At 41.5% G+C, this 22,327-nt stretch overlaps 1 protein-coding gene across 8 annotated transcripts in view; it reads right to left on the reverse strand.

The window, feature by feature from the left end:
* The window catches only part of LOC124711801 (diacylglycerol kinase theta), a 712,647-nt gene that overhangs the window by 424,701 nt on the left and 265,619 nt on the right, over positions 1-22,327 (reverse strand). For all 8 annotated transcript variants that reach the window (XM_047242070.1, XM_047242035.1, XM_047242063.1 and 5 more), the window contains exon 3: positions 2,185-2,287. In XM_047242070.1, coding sequence (XP_047098026.1) covers positions 2,185-2,287 — 103 coding nt within the window. The remainder of the gene's footprint in view (positions 1-2,184; positions 2,288-22,327) is intronic.

Genomic DNA, 22,327 nt, shown 5'->3' on the forward strand with positions numbered 1-22,327 from the left:
AATAACATCACTGTCACTCATACCAATATCAGTTGATTTCGGCTCTTTACCATTTCGAAGTACGTATTCTTATTTTCGAAAATTTACACCGTCACCCTTTGCAGGTGCATGCAAATGTGCATCTGCCATTTTAATACGTAGCCATCGTATTAAACACGAGCGACTATAGAACGTCGTTCTCGCTCGTGTTTAATACGACAGCTGCGTGCTAAAATGACATACTGTATGCACATTTGTAGCACCTACAAAGGCTGGCAATCTAAATTTACGTGTATAGGAGCAGGCAGTTGATAATTGCAAACAGTAGAAATCAGCTGATAGTGGTATAAGAGACAGTGATTTTATTACAAGGAGGGTGGAAAATGGAATTGTCTTACATTTAAAGCCGCGCGGAATTAGCCGAGCGGTGTAAGGCGCTGCAGCCATGGACTGTGCGGCTGGTCCCGGCAGAGGTTCGAGTCCTCCCTCGGGCATGGATGTGTGTGTTTGTCCTTAGTGTAATTTAGGTTAAGTAGTGTGTAAGCTTAGGGACTGATGACCTTAGCAGTTAAGTCCCATAAGATTTCACACACATTTGAACATTTTCTTACATTTAAATTCATTTTGTATCTCTCTCCGTGGTTCATGTGTTTTTCAGGATAAAAGTCCACTCCCGATGAAAATACACTCTTTTTAACTAGTTTGGAAAGAACAAACAAAATGTTTATACCATGGCGCACTCAAAAATTCCATATCGCTTTTCTATAGCCCGGTAGCTGAGTGGTCAGCGTGACAGACTGTCAATCCTAAGGGCCCGGGTTCGATTCCCGGCTGGGTCGGAAATTTTCTCCGCTCAGGGACTGGGTGTTGTGTTGTCCTAATCATCATCATTTCATCCCCATCGACACGCAGGTCGCCGAAGTGGCGTCAAATCGAAAGACCTGCACCAGGCGAACGGTCTACCCGACGGGAGGCCCTAGCCACACGACATTTCCATTTATTATAGACAAAATAAGGAGAAGAGCTAAAGCGTACAATGATTGTTTCACAGACGTTCCTTGCGCAGTTCTCTGGGATGTTATTTCATGGTATCGCCTGCAATGGGAGCAGCATTAACAGGAACTGGAGTATTTTCTCGTCCAGTCAGCTTTTTTCGCTTAAGATCATTGCTTAACACCGGGCACCAATTATCAATGCGGCACTGAATTATTTCGATCTGCTTACATCTTCAGTAATCCTCATTGTCAGCCTCAAAGGCATAATGTAACCTCACAATAGTACAGTCTGAAGGTCAATTTCTATTATCTAAATGTACCGGATGGCTATAATTAAAATGCGCAGAGGTCAAGTGTTGGCTGTAATTATCCTACGGCAGCGGAGCTTAGTAGATATTCTAATCCGTTAAAGCGGAACCGATTTACACTAGAAAAAAATTAGTTCCAATTTTGGTCACCAGGTGAAAATCTATCGCTGTGAATGTAACAAAGACGTATAGATATGTTTCCGTACGTTTTGGATTAGGAACGGGACGCGGACAGAGAAGGTCAAACAAGTGAGAAGGGCATAATATTGATTTTAGTATTAACCGCTGCTTACACAGGTTGTTCAATACGAGCATGGGAGACGTCGACGAGATGCTGTACAGCGCCAGATATGCACCAGGTGGCCAAAATTGGTACTAATTTTTTTTATTTTTTTGACGTAAATTGGTTCTGCAGTGACTTGCATTAGCTTATCTACCAAGTTTCGCTCCCATGCTATAATTTCAGCCCACACTAGATCTCCGTTAGTAATCATAGCCATCCGGTATAACTGCGTGGAATATTGTAGCCGAGAATAACTGGGATCATTTCTAGGTTCAACCAGAAGCCTACATACTAACGATAAACTCTGCACACGGTGTATGCAACTGGTCTATCAGCACGACGTAAACTCTCTGAATTTTACACTGTGCTACAGTGAATTCTAGTAACGCCGAAAAAGATACAAGTCGTGCTTCATGGGCTGTGAATTTTCTTCACTTACAGAACTCTCGTTTGAATAAAAGTCTTGCCATGTTTCTAATTTAAGTGAGTGGTGAGTTCTACAAGGATATTGCATTACTACATCTCTTTATAGCTGCATGAGTTCTGCTATGCTCTTGACATTTGGCGCCAGAGATTCTATAAAACTCAAATGTAAGGTGGTGAAATGAGGTTTACTTACTTTCACAGTGTATTGACAAGCTGTCATCGAGCTTCTTCCTGCATACATTGCAGAACTTCCGTTTGTGGTGTGTTTGTTCGGACCAGCAGTGGGCCACGGGATTCTGTAACACAACAAAGAAGAAAAATTAACAAAAACGAGTGAGGCAATGGAAACATATATTGTAAGCAACTTTTGTTATAAATGTAATGCATCTAGTTTTTCCTCTGGCACGTAAGAGAGCTTTCACGTCGGCAAAACTTTATGTGACAAATTGTAAACGTTTGGATTATTCAGGATTAGTCGCTACGGTAGTAAATCGAACACCTTGAAGCAAGATTTCAAGTGGTAAATAATTTACGTGCTGTGGTATTAGGTGACACGAAAATCTTAGCAGGAAAAATTCTGAAATTGCAAATTTCAGATGAAATATTAACATGTCTGTAGATATGGTTCAAATGCCTCTGAGCACTATGGAACTTAACATCTGAGGTCATCAGTCCCCTAGAACTTAGAACTGCTTAAACCTAACTAACCTAAGGACATCACACACAGCCATGCCCGAGGCGGGATTCTAAACTGCGACCGTAGCAATCGCGCGGTTCCGGACTGAAGCGCCTAGAACGGCTCGGCCACATCGGCCGGCCGTCTGCAGATATAGCTTTATTTTATTACATACTGTAAATTTAATTATACCTGTCAGAGCCTGTGAAAACGTTTTCTAAATCTTTTCAAATTGTGCAGCTGAGGCGGGACGTGGGTATCAGCCCGGAATTCACCAAATCAGATGCGGGAAACCGCATAAAAACTCGATCCAGGCTGGCCGGCACACAGGCCGTCGTCGTTTATCAGCCGGACGGATTCAGTCTGGAGCCGGCGCGCCTCCCTGAATCTCGGAAGCGGCTTGTTAGACCGTGCGGCTATCCCGACATGTTTGCCTACTTATAAATTTTGTTAACAGTTTCACAAAATTCATCTAAAGAATGAACAGCATGGCCTATCTGCCTTCTTCAAGTATCGTAAATCCGGCGAAAAGGGTCAGTACAAAAAGTATAAACGCATTTTCCACAAATAAGCATTTCTCCTTCACTGAAACAACACATGGCTCATGATACAGGGTGACAATTATTGAACTATACGAAAAAAACGTACTTTAGTAACAAACACCGCGTGCACATACTTTATTCAACATGTGAACGTCACTACAGATATTCGGATTTAGGTTATGACATGTATGATATGCCTGTTACCATTGACGATGCTGTGGCGTAGACAAGCGGCAAAATTCTGCATGATCCGCTGAAGGGTCGGAACATCGGTGTTGTCGATGACCTTCTGAATGGCTGTTTTCAGATCATCGATGGTTTTGGATTATTGCTGTAAATCTTGTCTTTAACATAGCCCCACAAAAAGAAGTCGCATGTGTTTAGATCCGGAGAATATAGCGGCCAATTGAGGCCCATGCCAGTGGCCTCTGGGTACAACAGAGCGAGAACGCGGTCCCAAAGTGCTCCTCCAGGACATAAAACACTCCCTTGCTTTTATCGGATCGAGATCCGTCTTGTATGAACCACATGTTGTCGAAATGAGAGTCACTTTGGGTAATGGGTATGAAGTCATCTTCCAAAACCTTCACGTAATGTTCGGTAGCCACCGTGCCATCAAGGAATGTCGCACCGATTATTCCGTGACTGGACACTGCACATCGCTCAGTCACCCGTTGAAGGTGAAGAGACTTCTCCATCGCGAAATGCCAATTCTCAGTACCCCAAATTCGCCAATTTTGCTTATTGACGAACCCATCCAAATGAAAGTGGGCTTCGTCGCTAAAACAAATTCGCATGCGTATACTAATTTCCACCATGCCCCGATGCCAATCGTGCAGTGTGAACGTCCTAGCGCAAAGTTATAACGATTTTATTTCATATAGTTCAATAATTTTCGCCCTGAATCATTCACTGCCGTTGCAACGACATTGTTCCGCGGCTACTGGATCACCGTATTTAATGTTGCATAGTTAAGAAGATGCGGCATTATCTTCATTTGTTTGTTCAGAGAATTCCGAGGAACCCGACTCTGATGATTTATCCTGTAGATGTAGTCTCTTCTTGATGTTTCTTCGATCTGACTGGCTGAAAAAAGACTTTTTCTTTTATTTTCCAGCTTCTTTCTGTTCACATTTTCTGGGAATGTGAGAAGCACTGGTTTCCGTTTTGTGGCTGAAGACAATAAGCCGTTGAATGAAACAGAATAATTTGGCGTGCCATTGTTATCATGAACTTAGTTAGCGGGAGATGACACAGGCTGACGCTCATTTACCTTTGTTGAGTTTTCTTGGCTTTACGATGTATCAGCCGGCAAGGAGTCATATTCAACCACTGGTTTTTTCAATTGAAAAATGCCTTTTAAGTGAAATCCAGTTTTTACAATCATCCATGTGGTCCTGAAAATGTTTGCAAATGTGAGTTTGTTGGTCTTCCTTGTCCCTTGATCTTTCTTGCTCCTCACTAAATATTGTTTGACCAACTTTTACTTTCGATGGAAAATCTTTTCCACACTGACAGTAATGCGGCATCCCGAATAATTCCATTTACTCTCAGGGTAAGTTTTATTGGCGTTTTGCAAAACATTCTCGGTTCACAAGGAAGCTTTTCTTTAATTTTTCCCCATCTGCAATACAAAACGCAAATAAAATAATGCAAAACAAAATAATAGTTTTAATAAGCATACACAAAAAGTATTGACAGTTATCACCCACATTATACTCACACGATTCAACGGAAATGCAAAACATTTTTTTTTGTTAAGTTCGTAGATCTGTGCAAGGATATTGACGCGCCGGTGACATGATAACCTCTTCTGGATTTATAAACTTACTGTGCAACAGACACGTAACACATAATTGAGTTGTCAGAGATATATTAATTTGAAACCAAAAATATCTTACAAAGCAAAATATTTTTAGAACTTAAGACTCAGAGCACAGTGTTCTACAAAGTTTTAACGCAGTAAGTGACGCACTTGGGCTGTGTCTTCCGCTTCCCATCTTATATGCCGAGAGCCAGCATTCAACCGCTGTATGGCAACAGTTTCTTTACCACTTGTGACGCTGAAGAGAAGATTTCTAGAACTCACCCGGTTCCGCCTAACTTATCCTAACTTCTAAATCACATGCCTGTTAAGTGTTTACTGAGATTTAAGGATCATATGAGACAGAAGATACCCTTTTTCTTGAAGTTTCTGCTGAAAATCGGATATACGAGTTCCAGCTATTGAAGATCAGTTTATACTATTTCCTGCTGGATTGCTTCTTCAGCTCCTCTAAGTGTGGTTCTTCTTTAATGTAGATGTGTCAGTTGAAGCACTCCCACAAAAAAGTCACAAGCAGTCAGCTCAGGGGATCTTGGGGACCAAGGGATGTCGCCATCTACATCTACGTGATTACTCTGCTATTAACAATTAAATGCCTGGCAGAGGGTTCAATGAACCACCTTCAAGCTGTGTCTCTACCGTTCCATTCTCGAACGTCGCGCGGGAAAACGAGCACTTAAATTTTTCTGTGCGAGCCCTGATTTCTCTTATTTTATCGTGATGATCATTTCTTCCTATGTTGGTGGGTGCCAACAGAATGTTTTCACAATCGGAAGAGAAAACTGTGATTGATATTTCATGAGAAGATACCGTCTCAACGAAAAACGCCTTTGTTTTAATGATTGCCACTCCAATTCACGTATCATGTCTGTGGCACTATCTCCTCTATTTCGCGATAGTATAAAATGTGCCGCCCTTCTTTGAACTTTTTCAATATCATCCTTCAGTCCCACCTGATGCAGATCCCACACCGCACCCGCACAGCAATACTCCAGATTAGGGCGGACAAGCGTGGTGTAAGCAGTCTCTTTAGTAGACCTGTTGCACCTTCTAAGTGTTCTGCCAGTGAATCACTGTCTTTGGTTTGCTCTACCCACACCATTATCTATGTGATCGTTCCAACTAAGGTTATTTGTGAAATCATTTTCCTGGAAACATGTTGCTAACAACGTGCATGAAACGTGTGGAGTTGTAATATCCTTTGGTAAATAATGTTTTTAATTTTTTACCAGACGTCTTCCCAGCGGTGGAGGCAAGAAACTGCGGATGATGGGAACGTGACGCTCATTGGTGCATTGGTGACACAGTGACACCATTTTCATCTTCAGTAATCTACAGGTTTGTGATGCCGATAATGTCAGTTCTATACGATCCTGTTGTATGTAAACGGAGAGGTTTGTCGCGGATTTTAAGAGGATTATTATTGTCCTATCAGCGGCTGTATTGTTTTTTGACCTCTCCATTGAAATGTAAACGATTCTCAATATTCATGACAACTAACGCATTTTCATTTTCTTCAAGACCACTTGCATTCGAACAGCAGAGTCCTCTCATTAGTCACTATCTGGTGCCGTAATCAATTGAGGAATACACATCTTGTATGGATGAAATTTCAGATTCTTTCGCAAAATTATGCGCACTAATCCACGACAATCGTAATACACCTGATGTATCCGTGCATATCGTCTTGGGCTCCGAAACAGCGTTTCACTTTATCCTCCCCATACCTTACAATTTTATTTGGAACAAGTTGCTTTTTATTTAAAGTACTTCTTGTTGTTGTGAGACTATGTCTGCATTGTATCGTGGCTGGGAATCGTATCTCGACACCAAAGGTTGAGACGTGCATGAAAAACCCGCAGAGCTGCCGTGACGGTTTTGACACATACGCATCATATGCAAACAAGGAAAGGGGCGGGGCGTCCTCAGAAATTTTTACAGAGGGGGAGGGGAAGGAGGGGGTACAAGACTATTTTTTACGTAAATGAATTGCTGGTTATGCACTCATTATATGAATCATACTTTATACTACGTTTACACGGGATGGGAGGAGGCAACAATTGCCCCCTCAGTCACCCCACCCCCTCTTCACCACCGCCCTTGCGGACGTGTGTGAACATGGGGTGCTCTAACTGTCACTGCTACGTCAGTACTGAAATGCCATTGTACATCAGGCCTGTAATTGAAGGTTTCTCCACAATGTCAGCTATAGAACACTAGCTGTTTCCGAAACAACTGCTTCTCGTTGGTCTCCTGGACCTAACCTAAAAATGCCTGCTTTCGGTTTTACTGCGTTTTGTATTGACTAGCACTCACTTTGTCCTTCAGTCAAGAAGTCCTGCACCTACAGAATTTCAAAGTACATATTTCTCAATTATATGAGGACTACAGGAGACAATTTAATGACTTTTGTCTTGATACCCGCTACAGGCACTGTTAACGAAACTTACATTATATTGGGAGTAATGCTTGTACATGCCTGAGTTCGACTGAAATGTGTGTCATTATAATTACATAGGGCACGACCATTCCCGTGGAATCAAACATGATTTCATTATATTGCTAGGTCGATATAATATAAACATGTTACATTTTGGAAATTTGTGGTAAGTTCCTATTGGACCAAACTGGTGAGGTCTTCGATCCCTAGACTTACACACTAGTTAATCTAACTTAAACTAACTTACGCTAAGGACAACGCACACACTCATGCCCGAGGGAGGACTCTGAACCTCCGACGGGGGGCGGGGGGAGCCGTGCGACGAACCGTGGTAAGACGCTCAAGATCGCGCGGCTACCTCGCGCGGCAAACATGTTACAACACTGTTGTTCAACATGATATCAAACTTGTCGAGCTCGGCTAAGAATAACGTCCAACACACTTGGTAGAAACTAACGTAGATGTACCATGCATTTCAAGTAACTGAAATGTATCCATATAATGAGTAAAGTTAAGTACTGATCTAAATCTTCGCATTACAGTCTGGAGTGATGTTACTGTTATTATTATTATTGTTATTATTACTGTTCTGAATAATTTCACGTGTCTTGATACAGCTGTAAAAATTATCTTTATTAACATTTATGTAGGCCAACATGTTAAACAGCCAGCACCACAATATTTAAGTGGCGCATCCGCAGAGTAGCAGTGGACTGAGCATTCGGCTGCGCAGAACATGAACTTTATTCGCAACTTAACATTGTTGTCCAGGTCGCGTGACTTCTGACGGCGTAAGTTTGGCCAAAAGAGCTCTTGAATGTCAGTGCATAGATAGGGTAATCAGATCTTGTTCAAAAGCATCTTTCCTTGTGATGTTTAGATTGGATTTTGCTTGAACGTTTGAAGAGCATTCTTCAAGGGCATGTAGCTCGTATGAGACAGTTTTCATAGTTGAGATGAATCTTTTTTTCCTGTGGGAAAATAACCTTTAGGGTTACTAGTGCAATTGACAGTATAACTGACCCTCCGTTCTAAAAATTTATGCCACGGCGAAACTGTTTCACAGCACGCCGTTGTCACTGAAAATAGCTCCCAAAAAGTCTAATATTTAGTGAATTATGCCACATACTTTCTCGATTTTTACTTTTTCATTCTCCTCGTTGTTATAGATAAGTATACAGTAATGTTCGGCATTTCAGCGTGTTTATTTGCTAATTTCTTCATGTGATTGCTTCATTTGTCGCATTTTAGGCGCAAATGTCCACTACATTACAGAATAAATGTCGCGAGGAAAAGTTCAGAGCGGAACTTCTGTACAAAATTAACTCTACACAAATTTCTTGCTGTAATTTGTGTCTTTAAATCCATTTTAGTTCTGCAGTGCCATCTGCTAAGTGACTGGCCCATGTAACAGCAACTAAGCAGAGTGAACGGAATGTCACCCGTAAGGCATTAGATGCTATCTTATATGATAACATCACAGGTTTGTTAATCAAATGATGAAAATGATCTGAAGAAGAAATCCACCGAAACTTCCAAAATACTTAGAGGGCTTGTAAGTTGTTCTTAATTGATCTCCGTTCCTCATTACTACGATCTGCATTCAGTAAAGCTAGTAGTAAGAAAAGCATATGCTAGAGTGACCGCATAGGGAGAATCTTAAGGAAACGTAATTAATCTACGAAAGAAATGGCTTAGAAAACATTTGTTCAGCCGATTGTTGAGTATTGCTCATCATTCACGGACCCTTACTAGGTTGGATTAGTCGAACAAATACACAAGATCCAACAATGATTGGCGCGTTTCGTCACGGCTAAAGAGCGTTACGGAGTTGCTCAACAGAATCCAATGTCAGGCGCTACAAGAGAGGCGTTGTGTATCGCGGAGAAGTTTATTATTGAAATTCCGGGAAGAGTTGGACAGCATATTAAATTCTCCAACATACGTCTCGCGGATTCACGAAAAATTTCGAGAAATTAAAACTAATATGGAGGTTTACCGACAATCATTCTTGCCAAACGCCACTTCCAAATGCAGCTAGGAAGGGAGGTCAGTTACTGTTATACACCGTCAAGTGTCTTGCACATATTCAGTCTCTACATTTCAGGTACCAGTAACTTCTTCCTATTGTGACTTAATCGTAATAAATATAATGGTTTTTAAATCTAAATGAAGCGAAACAAGTGGTTAGAACTACCGTATGTAAACCATATCTTAAAAGCATGTAGGTCGAAATGTATATATATATATATATATATATATATATATATATATATTCACCCAATTAACGGATAGTATACAAATTACAGAATTTACCTGTTTCTCGTCTCGTGTATACTTGCTCAAACAAGGACAGAAACTATTTCCATGATATTAAACCTTCATTTTATGACGATAATTTGGTATTATTTCTCTTTGTATCTACAGCACAACAGTAATTCACTAGTGCATTTACTTTTAAGTTCGAATTATAATAATCTTTAGGTCTTTTCGTAAAGCCTAAATAAACAGCGCTATTTCGAAGTCGCGCTACAATACTAGTTATATATGCTGTGAATATTTGGAAAAGGCTCTACTCACTTGAACAATATTCCTACAATGTGAGCACTTCCAACTATTGAAACAATTTTGTGTCACTTCATAGAGAGCACATATTTCTTTTAGTAGCTATCATATTATATGATATGAGGGGGTTGTCGGAAGAAAATGTTAATCCACGTGAGCATAATGTTGTGTTATAGCATGTTATATATTCGTTAAATTCGGAGACAAGAACATAAACACAATAATACAAAGCAGTTTATATAACATACATTTATTTTTAAGGGTACGTACCAGTGTGTGGTGTATTCGAAGGAAGACAGGAAACTGGGTTTAACGTCCTGTCGACGTCGAGATCGTTAGAGACAGAATAGAAGCTCGAATCTTGTCACGGACGAGGAAGAACATCGGCCGTGCCGTTTCAAACTAACCACCCTGGTATTTGCCTGGAGCGATTTAGGGAAATCACGGAAAACCTAAATTTGATTGGTCGGACGCGCGTTTGAATCGTCGTCTCCCCGAATACGAGTCCAGTTTGCTAACGACTGCGCCATCTCGCTCGGTGGTTGTATTCGAAAACCATGAACCATGGGCGTTGCCAATGGGAGGTGGAGGTGAGGGATCGGTTTGGGACGAGGAGGGGGGGGGGGGGGAAGGGGGAAAGTAGCATGTGTACCTCAACGATGTACGGGTAGCCGTAATGTAGGCGCAATCACAATGGATGGGTATTTGTGAAGAGGACAGACAAAATTTTCGTTTCGGAAGAGGGACAGCGTCTTTTTCACTAGTTGCAGGGGCACCACTATCAATGATTCACTAATCGTGCCTTGTAACACTACACGGCATGGCCTTGCTGTGTCGGTACTGCGAACGGCGGAAAGCATGGGGAAACTAGAGCCGTTATTTTTCCGAGGGCATGCAGCTATATTGTATGCTTTCTGATAGTGGCAACCTCGTGGGTAAAATACTACAGAGTGAAATAGTTCCCCCTTCGAATCGTCAGGCAGTGAGGATATCGTCATCTAGATAAACAGAAGTGACGTCAGAAGGTGGAATGTTGCATCACTTAATCGGTTAGATAGGTTAGAGAATTTAAAAATGGAAATGGGTAGTTTGGAGTTGGATATAGTAGGAATTACTGAAGTGCACTGGTAGGAAGAAAAGGATTTTTGGTCTGTTGATTACAGGGTTATCAAAACAAAACAAAATGTGGGTAATACAAGAGTAGTCCTATTAATCAACAAGAAAATAAGAATACGGCTAAGCTGCTATGAACAAAATAGTGAACGCATTGTTGCAGTCAAGATAAACACAACGCCAACATCCACAACAATAGTACAAGTTTTTCTGTATGATGAGAGAAGAAATTTTACAGACAGTTGAAGGAGATGAAAATTTAACTGTGTTTGAGGACTGCACTTCGATAGTAGGAAAAATTGAAGGAAATTAATAGGAGAACGTGACCTGGGGAAAAAGACGCTTGGTAGAATTTTATACAGAGCATAATTTAATCATTGCTAACACATCGTCTAAGAATCGTGTAAGGAGATTGTATACATGGAAGATACCTGGAGACACAAGAAGGTTACAGGCTGACTATATATCGTTAAGATAAAGACTTCGAAACCAGATTTTACTCAGTAAAACATTTAGGTGAAGCAGGCGACGGCGAATACAGACGTCTAAAAATGAGACTGGCAGAAAACGCTAAGTGGCAAGTTAGATATAGCGGGAATTATTGAAGTGCCGTGGTAGGAAAAACAACTTCCGGCCGGTTGAGTACAGAGTTGCCAACACAAAACAAAATGTGGGTAACATAGAAGTAGTCCTAATAACCAACAAGAAAATAAGAATGCGTTTAAGCTACTATGAGATTATAGAAGCATACATGTCTAGGAGAAATACAGTTGCAGCCTACAGGAAAATTGGAGAATTTTGCAGAAAAGAGATGCAGCTGTCTGAATGTCAAGATCTAAGATGGCAATCCAGTAAGAAGCAAAAAAGGGAAATCCAAAAGGCGGAAAGCAAATATAGAAGGGCTGTACGATGGAAGTGGACGTGAAGACAATGTCATAGAAAGGGAAGAAGAAGTAAATGAGAATGAGACAGGAGATATGATACTGCGAGAAGAATTTGACATAGCACTGAAAGATCTACGTCGAAACAAGACCTCTGGAGTAGACGACATTCACTCAGAATTATTAAAATCATTGGGAGAACGCGCCACAGGGGAACTAGCCTCAGACTTCAAAAAGAATGTAATAAAGCCAATTTATAAGACGGCAGGAGCAGACAAGTGTGAATACTACCGAACCATCAATTTAAAGTCATGTTTGCAAAATGCTGACGCGAATTACTAACAGAAGTATAGAAAACTGATAGAAACCGACTTCGACGAAGATCAGTTTGGGCTCCCGAGAAACACAGGAATAGGAAAATGCGAGACAATATTCACCCTAAGATTTATCTTAGAAAATAGATTGAAGAAACCTATTTCACAACATTTGGAGAATGCTTTTGGACCATAATATTTAAAAATTTTGATGGTAGCAAGGATAAAATAAAGCGAACGAAAGTTTATTACACGTTGGAAAGAAACTATACTGCAGTTAAAAGAGTCGAAGGGCGTGAAAGGAAAGCAGTGGTTGAAAAGGGAGAGAGATACGGTTATAGCCTGTCCTCGATGTTATTCAATCTATACATTCATCAAGCATTAAAGGAACCAAGAAGAAATTTGGAAACGGAATTGAAGTTGAGGAAGAACAAATAAAATCTTTGAGGTTTCCAGCAATGTTATAATTTTGTCAGAGGACTTGGAAGACCAGCTGAACGGAATAGATAGCGTCTTGAAAAGAGGTTCATGATAAAATTTATTTGAGACAAGAAGAGAATGTAAGCTTTTGAAATGTGGTGCTATAGGCGAACGCTGGAGATCTAATATGTAGACTGAACAACAAATGAGGAGGTACTGAACTGAATGGTAGAAAAAAGAAATGTATGGCACAACTTGATTAAAAAAAGGTAATCAACTGATAGAAAAGTTCCTAAGGCATTAAGGCACTGTCAGTTTGTTAATGGAAGAAGGTGTGTGTGTGGGGGGGGGGGGGGGGGAAGGGGGGTAAGAATTGTAGAGGAAGACCGAGGCTTCGAGCTTCGATACAGTAAGCTAATTCAATGGATGTAGTTATGCAGACATGAAGATCTGTATCAAACCAGCCTTCGGACTGAAGACCACAACAACAACAACGCGATGAACATCAACAAAAGTAAAACAAGGCTTATGGAATGCAGCCAAATTAAATCAGGCGATGCAGAGGTAATTAGATAGAAAACGAAACATTAAATGTAGTAGGTGTGTTTTGCTATTTGGGCAGCAAAATAACTAATGATGGCCGACCTAGAAAGAACATAAAATGCAGGTTGACGATTGAAAGAAAACATTTCTGGAAAACAAACTTTTTTTTAACACTGAATTCAAATATGTTAGGACGTCTTTTCTGAAGATACTTGTCTGGAGTGTAGCCTTGTACAGAAGTCAAACGTGGACTATAAGGAGTTCAAGTTCAGACAAGAAGAGAAGAGTACATGTTGAAATGTGGCCCTAAGAATAGTGCTGAAGATTAGATGCGTAGATCGAATGAGTGAGTAATGAGGAGATACTGAGGACTATCGGGGAAAAATAACTTTATGGTATAACTTGATTAAAAGAAGAGATCGGGTGACAGGAACCATCCCGAGGCATCAAGGACGTAATGGAGGGAAGTCTGAAGTGTATAAACTGTAGAGGGAGACCTAGTGTAGGCAGTAATAAAATAAGCAGATTCAAATGGATGTAGATTGGAGTAGTTGCTCAGAGATGAAGAGGATTGCACAGGATAGACTAGTGTGGGGAGCAGTATCGAACTACTCTTCGGACTGAATACTACCACCACCACCACCACAAAAACAACAATGTATCCCGGTTACGGGAAACTGAAACGATTCTTTTAGATCAATGAGGAAACAAGGTAAAGAACAAAGTACATGAGAAACTTTGTTTTATGCACATTCCAGACATTTCCTTTGTAAGCTGAAAAGTATGGAACTTGTCAAGAGTAAGCTTAAAGGAAAAAAGTATTAGCCTAGGATATTGATACTAATTCATAAATAAATTTTTATATGTCTGAATTATTTGTTAATGTAAAGTACTAATTTGCATGATTTATTTGTTTCTGGGTTTACTGAGAAAATGTTCTCCTTCTGGGATTCGTACAGTAAAGCTCCCTCCATAGCTAACATTGCATTATGCATAGTTGGCCGCTGTTTGCGGCGAGTCGAAGGCTGACGACTAGGGAGTGTCTCTAAGGCAAACGTTATGCTCCAGAAAGAAGAAATTCCCATTCATTGTTTAGGTCTCAGAGAAAATGAAACTACAATGTGTTACTGTCGTTCGTAAAAGAGATAAAGAAGAACTTTCAGAATTAATCTTTAAGAGCGTTCGTCCTCTTTTGCTTATCTGTACGAGTTGGAATGTTAAGACGGAATGTTGAAATACAGAAAACCTTTACCTTGAAGTCTGGTCTTGTTATTTTGGAAGAATGATAATGTTATTTATGAAATGCAAGATAAGACTCCCTATTTCCAATACATCAGGAAGATTCATTTTATGACTACTTAAATAAAAACTTCTTAATATAACGCGTTTTAGAACGTACTAAGAAGTATAAACAATTTCTTCTAGCCGGATGCAGATTGCTAACCCCATACAGATAGTTCCGAAAATTTCTGTTTGCGAATTTTTATAGTTACCACTATACACGTAAAATTTGAGAAGGAGAAGCAATAGATAACTGATGCATGAATAGTTCTCTAAGCCATTAACAGTTTTATTGCACTGCTAATGATACCGAGCGAGGTGGCGCAGTGGTTAGCACACTGGACTCGCATTCGGGAGGACGATGGTTCAATCCCGTCTCCGGCCATCCTGATTTAGGTTTTCCGTGATTTCCCTAAATCGCTTCAGGCAAATGCCGGGATGGTTCCTTTGAAAGGGCACGGCCGATTTCCTTCCCCATCCTTCACTCACCCGAGCTTGCGCTCCGTCTCTAATGACCTCGTTGTCGACGGGACGTTAAACACTAATATCCTCCTCCTCCTCCTGCTAATGATAAGAACTGTTGTGTGATTTTTCCCAACGGCGGCTACTCTCTACGCTATTTACTGTTATCTATTACATACATCTCACGTTTTCCGTTTTACTTTTCGTAACTATTATCATAACTATTAAAAATTCAGAAGCACAAATCTTCAGAACTATCTGTAATATGAATCTATCTTTATTTATTATTGTTTGAGTTTTTCCTCATTACAGAGCCTTTTCTCCAACATAATAATTTACTCGGAAATTACAATACAAACAATGAACGTTCTTAAACTATATTCTCAAAATATTCCTCCAGGTGTTTCGATCTTGTGTGTCCTCTTCCTCTGCGCCCATTCTCCCCATTGTGTGCTGTACATTCTGGAGCCAGGTGGTCACAGGTCGTCCTCTTCTCCTTCTCTCCTCCGGTTCCCACTCCAGTATCAATTTTGGTATTCTGTTTTTCTCCATTCGTCGTACATGCCCGTACCACTGTAATTTCCTCCTATACATTACGTCATATATTCTTTCTTTTATTTCCATTCTCCTTATTACTTCGGTGTTCCTTATCTTTTCTTTCCTGGAGATTCTTGCCGATCTTCTCCAAACGTCCATCTCTACATCTACATATATACTCCGCTAGCCAACAAGCGGTGTGTGGCGGAGGGCACAATCATATCCCCCCCCCCCCCCCTCTCTGTTCCACTCGCGGATCGCGCGAGGGAAAAACGACTGTCTGAACGCCTCAGTACGAGCTCTTATTTCCCTTATCTTTGAATGATGATCATTACGCGATTCGATTTGAAAGTTGGTGGTAATAATGTATGCTCTACATCCTCGGCGAAGATTGGATTTTAGTGAGCAGTCCCTTTTGTTTAGCGCGCCGTCTATCTGCAAGTGTGTCGCACTTCAAACTTTCTATGAGATTTGTAACGCTCTCGCGATGGCTAAATGTACCAGTCACGAATCTTGCCGCTCTTCTTTGGACCTTCTCAATCTCTTGAATCAGACGCAACTGGTAAGGGTCCCATACAGACGAACAATACTCCAAGACTGGACGAACTACCGTATTGTAAGCTAATTCCTTTGTTGAAGGACTGCATCGCTTCAGGATTACACCAATAAACCGCAATCTAGAGTTCACCTTACCCGTTACTTGTGTAATCTAATCATTCCATTTGAGATCATTTCGAATTGTCACACCCAGATAATTGACTGATCATTTATTTTGTACTCATACATTATAGGGGATTTTTGCCTTGTTACACGCAGTAGGTTACACTTACTAATATTGAGAGATAACTGCCAGTCATCACACCACGCATTTATTTTCTGCAAATCCTCATTGATTTGTTCACAAATTTCGTGTGATACTACTTTCCTGTAGACTACAGCATCGCCGGCAAACAGTCTAAGGCCGTTGTCAATACCATCAACCAGATCGTTTATGTAAATCGTGAAAAGCAGTGGAACTATTACGCTGCCCTGGGGCACACCTGAATTTACTCTTGTTTCTGTTGAAGTTACCCCGTTCAGGACGACATACAGTTCCCTGCCTGTTAGAAAACTTTCTATCCAACCGCATATGTCATTGGATAGACCGTAAGCGCGCACTTTTTGTAGCAAGCGACAGTGCGGAACTGAGTCGAACGCCTTTCGAAAGTCGAGAAATATGGCATCAATCTGGGAGCCGGTATCTAGAGCCTGTTGTATATCATACACAAAGAGGGCCAGCTATGTCTCACATGACCGCTGTTTCCTAAAACCGTGCTGGTTTCTGGAGATGAGCTTCTCAGAGTCTAGAAAGGTCATTATGCCTGAACACAAAATATGTTCCATGATTCTACAACAAATCGATGTCAGTGAAATTGGCCGGTAATTATGTGCATCCGATTTTCTACCCTTTTTATAGATTGCTATGACCTGGGCCTTCTTCTATAAGGGGCTAGGAAAAAATGTTTTCTATTTTTAGTCCGTTTTAAAAACGCATTATATTAAAAAGTTTTTTCTGTTTAAATAGTTTTAATTTATACTCTTATGTGTGTAAAATTTTCAATTGATATCAAACATTTTGATGACATTACAACAGACATATGTGGAAAATTTCAGGTTTATTTCAGTTTCTGTTCATCTGAGTCAATATATTGCTTCCTCCTACGTACATCTCGTGAAAAGCCGGTGAAGGTAAAAATAAGAGAGAATCGAGCTCACAGGGCGACTTACCAGCAATCGTTCTTACCGTGAAACATTCGCGACTGGAACAGCAAAAGGGAGAAAAAAAAATCCGTGGTTCACAAAGAACCCTTCGCTACACACCAGACACGAAAGATAGTTAATATTACGCTATCATCCAATTCTGAGCTATGTTGAAAGTTTCAAGTCACTACCCCATCGGGAAGTTAGTTTAAAATCAACTGCAAATTCGCACCGGACAGACAGACAGAAAAGCAAAGTACTCTCCGCCACACACCAGACACGAAACTGAGTTAGTATTGCATTGTCATCCAGTTCTGAACTGCTTAGAGTTAATAATTTTTCTATGTCTTGTTGTTTTTCACATAAGACGTAACGCCACTTTTATTTCGTGAACGGTTACACATATCGAAACACGGTTTGTGGCAGATGATAGAGCGTCCAGGGGCACGTATTTTTTTGTTAGATCAATGTTTGTAGTCCTATTATTAAGGGAGATATTGAAGCAAGTACGTTTTTAAAAAATGGAATCGTACACTTTTTATAGCTGCATTCGATAGCTCTTTAGAAGACAATTACAGTGATATAGCGTTTGTTAAAGTTGACGTTGAAACCTGTCGTAAAAAAAGCGGAGAAATGTCCTAGAATTTGAGAACACTGTGGGCGGAATCGCCATAAGCGGTGCAAGGGTGCAGACACCGTCAAGCATAGCTCTCGTGCTACGCTGTGTCAGAAAGTCATCACATTCGTTTGCGTTTCTGTATTGCAGCCGCTCATTTCTGCTTCAACATTCGTTTCGTGCACACATGTACATCAGTGAGGAGAAGTTGGATATACCACTTTTACATGGCAAATTTAAAAGAAATGCCATAAAAACAGTACAGCCGTATCGGGCTACCTATCCGAATCGCCCGTGTCCGACGTGCCAATCAATTGCACGAATTATTAAGAAGCTAGTTGGGACAAGGTGCTTGAATGTCAAAAAGAGGACAGAAAGAAGGCTGCAACAGACAGAGAACACTAAGTAGCTGTTGTGGCTACGACCCTAATGAATATGCACAGTGATATGAAACATATTGCCAAGGAATGTGGAATCAACCAGACGAAAGTCATTCACATCCTGCATCGACAGAATTTCCATGCCTATCATCAGTCACCACGTTGGGCACTCGACTACCGTTATTTCGAACGTTGTACAGAATTTTGTCGGTTTGCCCTTCAGCAACTGAGAGACGACCCTAAGTTTTTCACGGAGTGCTGCACTGAGGAGAGGTATCGATGTCGGTCGGTAGACCTGGCACGAAGTCGGCGTTCCACAACATCCCAAACGTGTTCTATAGGATTCAGGTCAGGACTCTGTGCAGGTCAGTCCATTACAGGGATGTTATTGCCGTGTAACCACTCAACCACAGGCCGTGTATTATGAACAGGTGCTCAATCGTGTTGAAAGATGCAATCGCCATCCCCGAATTGCTCTTCAACAGTGGGAAACAAGAACATGCTTGACACGGTAATGTAGGCCTGTGCTGTGATAGTGGCACGCAAAACAACAAGGGGTGCAAGCCCTCTCCATGGAAAACACGACCACACCACAACACCACCGCTTCCGAATTTTACTATTGGCACTACACACGCTGGCAGATGGCGTTCACCGGGCATTCGCCATACCCACACCCTTCCATCGGATCGCCACATTGTGTACCGTGATTCGTCACTCCATACAACGGTTTTCCACTGTTCAATCGCCCAATGTTTACGCTCTTCACACCAAGCCAGGCGTCGTTTGGCATTTACCGGCGTGATGTGTGGCTTATGAGCAGCCGCTCGTCCAAGAAATCGAAGTTTTCTCACCTCCTGCCAAACTGTCATATTACTTGCAGTGGATCCTGATGCAGCGTGAAATTCCTGTGTGATGGTCTGGATATATGTCTGCCTATTACACATTACGACCCTCTTCAACTGTCGGCGGTGTCAGTCAAAAGACGAGGTCGGCCTGTACGTTTTTGTGCTGTACGTTTCCCTTCACGTTTCCACTTCACTATCACATCGGAAACAGTGGACCTACGGGTGTTTAGGAGTGTGGAAATCTCGCGTACAGACGTATGACACAAGTGACACCCAATCACCTGAGCACGATAGGACATCACACACAACCATGCCCGAGGCAGGATTCGAACCTGCGACCGTAGCGGCCGCGTGGTTCCGGACTGAAGCGCCTAGAACCGCATGGCCACACCGGCGAGGAGGGCCCACCGGTGACGCAGACTATAGATACACATAGTCAGCACACGCCTCCATCTCCGCTGCCTTAAGCGGCGCCTAGACGGTCGATAGTACCACACAATATTTGCTGATGTGAAGTAATATAGAACGTGTAGGGGTAAGATTGAGAGGTTGCACAATAATATTGATAACATCAAAAACTTTTAAATGTATTGCACTGTCCCGAGACGTGGCAAGTATTGACAATATCCTTGCCAAGTTCTCGCGTGCTACATAGACACGCGTAGTACTCGCGTGTTGTTTTAACTTAACGGTAACAAATTTAGAAGGCCGCCTCTGAACTGCTTTGATGTTAAATTTCATTTCGACCTGGTTGGGATACAAAACTCTCGAGCAGTACTCAAGAATGGGACACACTGGCGTCCTCTATGCCATTTTCCTAAAATTCACCCAGTAATCGGAACTCGACCATTCACCTTCCCTTCTACAAGCCTTACGTAATCGTTCCATTTCATATCGCTCTGCAACGTTACGCATAGATATTTAATCGATGTGTCAAGCAGCACCCTACTAAAAGCAGAGCCCTAAAACAAAAAAAATAAAAAATAAAAAATGCAGGACTGTTTTTCATACTCGTTGAGTTAACTTACACTTTTCTATGTTCATCACACCAAGTAAAAATTTCGTCTAAGTCATCTTGTTTCCCCCTGAAAGTCACTCAACGAAGACACCATCCCGTACACCACAGAACCATCAGCAAACAGCCAGAGATTGCTGCTCACCCTGTTCGTCAGATCATTTATGTGTATAAAGTATAATAGCGGTATTCGTTAACAGTCTTCAGTGGGGCAACGCGTCAAAGGCTTTTCGGAAATCCAGAATTATGGAATCTGTCTATTGCCCTTCATCCATAGTTCAAAGGATATTATGTCAGAAAAGGGAAAGTTGAGATACGCACGAGCGAAACTTCTTTAAACCGTGCTGACCTGTGGACAGAAGCTTTTCCATCTCGAGGAAATTTATTATATTCAAAGTACGAATATGTTCAAGAATTGTGCAGAAAACCGATGTTAAAGACATTGGCCTGTAATTCCACGGGTCCGTTCTTTTACCCATCATGTATACAGGAGTCACCTGCACTTTTTTCCAATCGCTTGGGACATGGCTCTGGGCGAGAAATTGGCGGTATATGCAAGCGAAGTAAGGGGCCAGTGCGTAGAGTACTCTTTGTGACACCGAATTGGGATATCATCCGGATCTGGAGACTTCTTTTTCTTCAACTCTTTCAGTTGTTTCTCTACGCTAGAGATGCCTATTACTATGTCGTCGATACTGGAGTCTGTGAATTGGCCAAACGAAGATATGTTTGTACAATTCTCCTGCGTGAACGATTTCTTAAACGTGAAATTTAAAACTTCATTTTCCCTGTCGATGGCTTCTACAGTCACACCAGACAGGTTAATAAGTGACTGGGTAGAAGCCTTCGTCCAGAATTTTCTCGCGTTCTCGGCGAGATCTTTCGCTAAAGTTTGACAGTGGTAACAACTTCGCTTATCAGCCTTTTTTCAGACGCACAGTCGCCATTTGTGCGTTTCCTTTCAAACCGAGAGACCAAAACTCTTTGCTTCTTCAGCATTTTCCGAATGTTGTTGTTAAACCACGGTGTGTTCTTTCCATACTTAATTCTCGTACTCATCACATACTTTTTCAGAGCAATCCGATTAAACTTTGCCCTTAATTCCTCTACGTCCATCATACTGAAACTAAATGAGTTGCTAACAACTGCTTGTCTGCTCTTTCGAGCAAGAACACTCTCTTAGCCTTCGTGATTGATTTATTTACTTTGGTAGCTATCGCCGCTGTGACGACATCGTGGTCACTAATCCCTTTCTCTGTAGTGACACCGTCCATAAGCTCAGGACTGTTTGCAGCTGAGCAGTCTAAAATATTGCCACTGCGTGTGGGCTGCACAACTGCTCAAGACAGTACTTCGCAAGACTGTCTATCCGTATCCCCTGCGGTCATTCCATAGACGTCCCAGTCTATACTCGGTAGTTTAAAGTCGCCTCCAAATAATATTGCATGATCTGGGGATTTCCGCGCTAGTAACCCTAGATTTCCTTTCAGTGACACTAAAACTGTCACAGCAGAATCTGGTGGCCGGTAAAAACATCCAACAATAAACTTGATTTCACCTAGACCTCTTACACGCATCCATATAACTTCATTGTCACTCAAATTCGACCTCAGCAGAGACAATATTTTTGCCAACTGCCCTGAATACGCCCTCCTATGGCGTGTGATCTATCTTTCTGATATACGCTGCACGTCGCTAAATATATCGGAGCTTTCTGCTTCGGATTTCAACCAGCTCTTGGTTCCGATAATGATTTGAGGACGAAAAATTTCCTGGAGGGCAGTAAATTCGGCAACTTTGTTACGAATACTTCTACAATTTACTGATAAATGTTTGACAGTCGAAGTGTCTTTATTCTGAAGCTGGCCGGATTTCGCTATCTGTGTGTCGACTGGCAAGTGTCCATCAATGTACCTCAAACTACCACCTAGCCTAAAAAACCCACATGCACTTCACAATTACTCTGCTACCCGAGTAGCTGCTTCCTTTGTGTAGTGCATTCCTGACGTATGAAGGAGTCCTACAATACTCCACCCGATAACGCAGCTCCAGAAATCTGCAGCCAACAACGTAACACAGTTGACGAAGCCTCTGGCTGAGACCCTCCACGCGGCTCCAAACCAAAGAACCACGATCAATT

This window comes from Schistocerca piceifrons, chromosome 1, assembly GCF_021461385.2.
Source record: "Schistocerca piceifrons isolate TAMUIC-IGC-003096 chromosome 1, iqSchPice1.1, whole genome shotgun sequence".
Taxonomy (NCBI): domain Eukaryota; kingdom Metazoa; phylum Arthropoda; class Insecta; order Orthoptera; family Acrididae; genus Schistocerca; species Schistocerca piceifrons.